The 7,831-nt window shown below is 32.6% G+C and overlaps 1 protein-coding gene across 2 annotated transcripts; it reads right to left on the bottom strand.

Annotated features, from left to right (window-relative positions):
* Window positions 1-213: 213 nt before the first annotated feature.
* On the bottom strand, window positions 214-1,554 carry LOC131636545 (transcription factor bHLH162-like). Of its 2 annotated transcripts, XM_058907157.1 has the most exons (3): window positions 1,419-1,554; window positions 921-1,235; window positions 214-835 (listed from the first exon to the last, which is right to left on the bottom strand). In XM_058907157.1, the coding sequence occupies exons 2-3, from the start codon at window positions 1,224-1,226 to the stop codon at window positions 764-766; spliced, it is 378 nt and encodes a 125-aa protein (XP_058763140.1). In that variant the 5' UTR covers window positions 1,227-1,235; window positions 1,419-1,554; the 3' UTR covers window positions 214-763. The 2 variants fall into 2 exon arrangements, with proteins under 2 accessions (XP_058763140.1, XP_058763139.1); XM_058907156.1 differs by having other exon boundaries at window positions 215-835; window positions 921-1,552.
* Between the last annotated feature and the right edge of the window lie 6,277 nt (window positions 1,555-7,831).

Raw genomic sequence — 7,831 nt, forward strand, 5'->3', positions numbered from 1 at the left:
AGCATATATTTATTTTTTTAATTATTACAATTTTTTAATTTTGTAATATATTTTAATCATTAAATATAATAAAAAAACAATCATTATAATTAAAAAAACAATTAAAACAATTTTAAAAAAAAAAAAGGACCCAGTTAAGGGTCGGCCAACCCTTGGCCTGGGGAAAATTTTTGCATGCATCCGTCCAAACTCTGGCCGAACCAATGGGTAAAAGGTGGCATTTTAGTGTTTTTGTTTCAACTTGTGGCATATTGGTATTATCTTTTCAGAAACATGGCAGTGTGGTAAAAAAATCTATGAATGCTCGATTTTTGTAACAATTGTTCTATGATTGGGCATATACAATCCAAGTTTGTAACAAAATTCAGCCTAAACTAGCTTTGAACCAGAAAAAGTAATCGGTTGAAGATGCTACCATGCCTACAAAAGTAAAGAAGAACAAGCCTAACATGAAGTGGGTGACAATCCCAGTTAAAGCAGTGAGCACTCAACCTGCATGGACACATCAGTGGGAAATAGTACGAACAACTGCAGAAAAACATATATTACTTTTATTGATATCAAAAGAAGCATGAAACACGAGTTTTCCCGAATAGTAAAATAATATATATAAGTCAGAACTTTTAATTCAGATATTTTCCATTTCTTCTATATAAAATTAAAAAGCTGGAAATCTAAACACCAGCATAAATTTAGATAAATATTACAAAATGCACACATTTATAGATTTATATATAATGAAATCAAAAAGACATGCATTCGGCTAATAATCATGCATTAACTTGTTCAATCTCTCAGCTATTCTTGCACTTTCATTTCCAAATTCTTCTTGTACCTAGAAACAATGCAAATAGAGAGTTTAATAACTATACATACTAAAGGTAACTAAATAAAGTCACATAGCATTATTATTTATTTACCTGACAATGTATTGAATGGAAAACAGTATCTTCATTGACTTTATAGCTAGCATTAACAATATCAACTCCTTCTTCATTAAGAATTCTAATGGTTTCATTCATCAAAAACTGAGAATTCAATCCAGTTATTAGAACAACCTCTAATGTTAAACCTATTTGTTGGATCTCAATTTTTGGAGATTTTAATAACATCAACTTCTTTTGCCTTTGAATTTCTAGTAAAAACTTCTTCTTTTCCTTCATTTTCTCCAAATTTATCTTTAACTTCTTTATGTAATTTGTTGCTTCCTCTACCCGATCCGGCATCGATATAACCTGCATGCAACACATAAATTTAATCATCCACACATTGTTTAAAAAAATAATGATTAGTTAGTGACACAATACTGTGTTTTTGTGCTTTCAAGCATAATTCAAATTATTAATTAAGCAAGTAAGAGAAGAAGAAGGGGGTAAAGAAAAATTAAGAAAGAAAAGAAAGAAGGAAAGGATAAAAGCCTTTGAGATTTGATGAGGAATAATTGAAGTGAGTTTGTGTCAGAGAGTTTTCTTTTCATTTCTTCTATTTTTCTCAATGAGTTTTCTGTCAATTCTTGAAGAACTAGGGTTGTTCTCCATCACTTTTCCACTTTATAAATATCTGGAAATACTCATTATATCGTTATAAAAGAATGCTACTTATACTAATAGTTGGTCTAATGGTGATTGGCGCTGGGCTTGGTAGGGAGAACCACGGTTCGATCCTCCACAACTGCGATCGGGAGGGAGATGGAACCACTTGATGCCAGAACTCGCCCCCGAACCGGACTAAACCGGTGGTATAAAGCCTAAAAAAAAAAATGCTTTTAGAAAAAGTTAGAGTGTAGATATTAGACTAGGTAGGTGCTATTAACCAAAGTTGTCTTCTAATTGGAATGGTGGGGCACTATGTTTGGACACTTGTCGATCTTGTGAAGTATCACTATAACTAATCTACATTCCAAAATATTTTTTTTAGGCAAACTAGTAGAAGACCCGTGCGTCCGCACGGGTAAGTCAAATCTTAAGATGAATAATGTATTACAAACGCAAAAAAAGTTTAAAAATTCGAATGAGAAATGTTAATTTAAGATTAACAAAACATAATATAGATGAAATGAATCTATATATAATAGCTATGTATAAAAAATAAAATATGGAAATGCAATAGTCATTAGTATCTTAGATAATTTGATAAGGCAATGTTGTTGGTGATATACAATTGTTATTATAAAATAACTAATTATTTAAAATATTTAAAAACAATTATTGATCAAATCACCATAAATTTAATATGTCTAATAATTATAAATATTTATAAATATTACTAATAACTATAAGTATTTATAAATATTACTGATAATTATAAATAGTTATAATATTTTGTTGTTTAAATAAAAAAAGTATTGTGGTGATAGTGTCCCGTGAAAATAGTGAGTTAATGCTAATTATAAATATTTATAATATTTTATTAATTAAAATAAAAAATATATTGTATAGATAGTGTCCCGTAAAAACTTCTTAGATGAATAGTTTTCAATTTTAATTGGTATATAATTTATTTAAATGCAATTATAAGAAATGAAATAATAAGTTTTATTGTATAATACAATTTAGGTTATAAATTATTCCAAACATCTCATATTTTATTCAAATAATAGGAAAAATTGAAAAATTTGAATTTATAGATCTCAAATCTTCTAAGGTATAAATTAGATTGATATTAAGAGTGGTAAATAAGATACAATATTAATGAAAATGTGCATTGCAATAAACATTGAGTTAATGTATCAAAATCAAAATGCATATAATGTCATAATTAATATAAAGTAATTACAGTAGCAAGTGAAATTCAGTTTTCATTATTACAAAGAAGTACATCATAAAGAAATAGTGAAATAATGAGAAAAAGATGTAATTGTTGGTAAAAAAAGCTTTGAAGAATTCAAGAAAAGGGAAAACCTACAAAATAGAAAAAATAAAATGTCAGCAGTGATTTATTTGGGAATAAATAAAATACAAGATAGGATATTAAGTTAAAATATTATATAACTATACGATACGATAGGATTTATTTCGCAAATCATGGCTTGTTGTCGAGGTGTCCTATAAATATATAGTAAACTAAAAGTAAAAAAAAGACTCCACTTAAGTGCAGATACATTGACAATGTATATTGAGTTAAAACCCATGTAGGAGTAATAGATTGAAAATAGTGAAAAAACCAGAATATATGTTTACAAAAATAGGCAACCAACCAATTAACTATTTGAACAGCTTGGACACAAGTCAGTATTAGTGTTATGTAGAAGTTTTTATGTATATATACTACTATAGGAAAATGTTAACAAATTCGATGGATAAATTGAAATGTAAAACAGACATCTACATGGTAGTCCACAGATACAGAATAGTAAAACAGACATCTACATGGTAGTCCACAAATACAGAATAGTATAACAAACATGTACATGGTAGTTGACAATTTAGAAGAGTAATTAAAGTGAAGAATGAAAACTACATTGTAATACCTGTGATGTTAACTGATTTTCCTAAACGGGACATGGAAGTAAACAAATGGTCACAAAAGATGCAAATAGATGTGGGAAGACTTAAATATTTAGTGTAACTTTAATTGAAGATAGTATAATTAGTGTAAGAATGAATGACCATAACCTATTTCTTGCACGTAGTTGATAATATCATTATAAAATAAAATGATGTTAAGAATAGTAGAATTTAAATGTTTCAATGCACCTTTTCACTAATACTATATCTTATATACCACTCAAATCTTCCTTTCCATCAATCGCAGTTTTTGCTACACGCTCTATCCACTCTTGGATGGCATCTGTGATATGCGGAACAACCTACAAAAGTCGTAAGCCCGCTAATTGGCATGTCTGCTTGGATAGAAACAGTATTACCAGGAGTACTTCTCTCATCAGGTCCAGACTGCATATAGAAAAATCACTTCACCTTATTAAACTTAGCATAGAGAAATTAACCTCACATTTGAGTAAGATTAGATTTTTAAACAACTGCCTTACATCAGGCATTTGAGTCTTTCCTATAGAATCAAACAATGTATAACTCACCTCTATATGACACAGAAAAGACAAGTCTTTCACAATAAAGGTTCCCAAGTTTAGAAGAATTCACAATCATATGTGCCGATCAGATATGTTTCTCTTAGTATCTACCGAGGTAATGTCTTTCTGCAGAGTAAACTACGAAACTTACAGCTTTACAACTCTTCCATGAATACCAATTCAAAACTTCCCAAACCTTAATAATCCGAATTATAACTAAGGTGCACCTGAGTTACCAGATAGAATTGTTAACATATTTCTGTAGATAACCATAACCACATATCAGTATATAACCATTAAGTCTAAAACCATTAAAATGATGATTAGATAAACATGCATTCCTTTCATATATAAAAACAATGAATAATTTTCAAGGAGGGTGACTGAAAAGATTAAAACATAGATAATTTTGAGTTTCCGATCAGCAGTCTAAGCTGAGACTTTCTCCTTCCGTTCAACACTCGCATCTCGCAATATAGCATCAGCAGCCAATCTTACCTGAAACTTTTCGAAAAAATGATATATAAATATTAAACTTCTCCATAACACAAGAATATCTCTATGAATCAAATCATGTTGTCAATAAAAAGAGAACCAAGAACGCCAGTTAACAAATATCTTCTCCGGCAATTCCACAGAAGGAAATGAAAGGAAACATTATGAGTTTCTCCATATTTAGCATCATTGTTATCAAATCCCGATATACTCTCAATGTAGCACTTAACTATCAAGTTCATATTTAGCATATTTGGTTATATCAATTTCATACTTAACTATCAAGTTCATATGTATGAATAAAGAATACAAGTTCAACAAATTATGTAGAAATATAAGCATCAGAGTCACACAAGGAAGTTTACCTGATATAAAACTTCTAAGAGTTGTCCTTCTGATAATAACTCAGAGCCTTTGAATTTGGATAAGCTATGATCACATATCTCCATCTGAATGTACAGCTGTTCACTTTCAAACCATGAAGAATAAAACCCCACAATGTCCTGATTAGAACTTGTAGAGACAAGAATATAAATGAAATTAAGAAAAACAAATTCATATACAACAAAACAAAAGAGAGAACCATAAATGACAAACCCAAAGCTGCCATATCTTGAACTTCCTATTTTTTCTTTTTCCTTTAATGTCAGAAAATCATTTTTAGTGGCTAAACTCTAGAAGAAAAAGAAACATCCATAGTATGAACATGACATGATATCAAATTTAAGAACTATGATTAAGTACATGAAGCAATAATTAGGACTTTGGGTGATGAAGATTTTGGTAAATTTGGCAGAAAAGGTGGAATGTATCCATAAAGCCCTTATTTGTCAATTGAAAAGGAATGAGTTTAAAGAGAATGATCAAAATATTACCTTCATAAGGACGATGCCATCGTGGAAAAGCCTCAACTTTTCCATGGTTTATGGGTGCATAGCGACAATGAAGTTGTCTTCGTTGGCACCCTCGTTGACGACAAGTCAGTTAGGAGATTTCATGTGTTCCAAAATCGCGATGAATAAATGATTTCATGGGTGTTAAAATGAAAAAAAAACCCTAAATCCCCAAATTGAAATCAAATCTTCAGAGAAATACAAAACATAAAAACGCAAGTAAAACATACCTTCACTAAGTTTCGTTGTACATGAGATGTGCGAAAGAGCTTTGATTTAAAAAACTTTCCAACAGAAGAAGTAAATAGAAAAAAAACTTACATACCTCTCTTAAAATCTAAAACGCTGAGAACTCCAACAAACTGTCCCTTTCCCCGTAAATTATCAAAGACATAAACATTGACTTGTACCTGATGAAAATGGTGAACAACCAGAATATATAAAAAACCAGAATAGTGAACAACCAGAATAATGAAAACAATAAAACATAGAGGTCAACAAAATGATAATCGAATTAGTCTAGAAAAGGATTCAACATACCATTTTCAAGCTTTTATCCGAAGATGAAAATCGCAGGTGATGAACGAAAATCGCAAGTGATAAATAGTGAGTTATGCAAATAACAAAGAAGCTGAGGTTGATGAAAGGAGCAGAAATATTTATGGAAAAGTAAAGTTTCATCCGGACTGGAAAGGAAAAGGAGAGAAAGGAAAAGGAAAAGTAGGAAAGATAGAAGGTGACGGCGGAAAAATTAGATCTAGGGTTTCATATTGTGTTGGTTTGGAAACAGGGAAGGTGAGGGAAAGAGGGAAGAAAGAGGGAAATTTTTTTTGAAATTATTAGGTGCCACTTGGATGAAAGGGGACATTTGATTGGTTAGTATAATTTTATTTAGTAAATTACGAAAAAGGGTATTTTGTAGTGTAAATGAAATGTGAGTTAAGGGGTAATATAGGGTGTTTGGTAGCATGTTTTATTGATAGGTAGGTAGTTGATTCATTGAAAAAAAAAGGAGTAAAGGGCTAATCTAACCCTTACAAAGGAAAACCACACAACAACAATAAACAATGTTTCCGCAGATCTCCAAACTTTGGGACATTGAAATAGAAGGTGATTTAATGTTGGAAATTTCTGTATCCACCCCCTTCTCTTTTTGGTGACCCCTGTTGAAAACCCTTAAACGCCCCTATACTTCGAAAATGCATTTCCGAAGTGCAAAAAAAAAGGTGTTTTCGGAGATGCATCTCTGAAAACACTTTTTTTTTTCAAAATTTGTCATATTTCGGAAATGCATTTCTGAAAACTGGATTTCGGAAGTGCATTTCCGAAATACTGCGCGTTTTGCAGATTTAGCAAAACAGCCCCTCCCCCCAATTCATTTACCCTAAATCACCATCAACACTTCCTCAAAGAGATTTTTTGCAAACCCAAGTTCCAAGGCTACATCAAAGGTTGTTTCTACTTGCTCTACTACATTCAAAATCTTCTCAATCACTTCAATTTGTAAGTTTCATAATTCTTAGATCCATAATTCAAATGCATGGTAGGGTTGTTAGAAATTACAAAAATGATATAGGGGTAGGTTGTTAGTAGTATTTAGGTTGTTTAGAAGCATTATAAAATGTTTGAACATTGAATTTTGGGGTCTGCCATGGAAGTTGCAGAAGTTGGCTTCGCAGGGGTGTTTCGGAAGTTCATTTCCGAAAACACCTTCTCACCATTTTCGGAAATGAACTTCCGAAATATGTCCAGAATTGGTTTTTTTTTGAATTGTTTCGCATTCTTATGGATTTCAATTGTTTCAGGAATATGGCAGGCAACCCAGCACACATCAGATAGGGGAGAGAAACCTAGACAGTGTCGGCTAGGCGCGAGCGGGCGGCGCAGCTGGCATCGACGCAGGGACGGGGTCGTGTGCGAGTACCCGTGCAGATGGACGAGGGTACTTCCTCATCTGGATCGAGGAGTCGTCTGCCTCGGGTCTCTTCTTCCCGCCAGCAGGAGGTACGAGAGGAGAAGGAGGAGGAGGAGGCAGTTAGATACCAGGAGGCGGAGGAGGAGGAGGTATCGGATGTTGACCCTTCGCACGGGGAGGAGGAGGAGGAGGGCTACACGGGAGGGTCCATTGACACGTCCGTGCTGATTTCCTACCACGAGCACGTCCCTCGACGTGTCTGGGAGGGAGATGTATTTTTTATAATATTTTCTTTATTATTTAACCTTTTTTTATTTAGCTTTTTATTCCACATTTTCTTAACGGTCTAATTAACAATGTTTTTTTTGTTGTAACAGGAGAGACAGACTTTAAAAATGGTGAACCACGCCCGGAAGATTTTCAGTCTCTTTAAACCAGAGGCGCAGTGGTTTAACGACGCGGTGACAACTTCAGGGCTAGGTGGGCTGTGCATGACCG

This window comes from Vicia villosa, unplaced genomic scaffold (genome assembly GCF_029867415.1).
Source record: "Vicia villosa cultivar HV-30 ecotype Madison, WI unplaced genomic scaffold, Vvil1.0 ctg.001778F_1_1, whole genome shotgun sequence".
Lineage (NCBI taxonomy): Eukaryota > Viridiplantae > Streptophyta > Magnoliopsida > Fabales > Fabaceae > Vicia > Vicia villosa.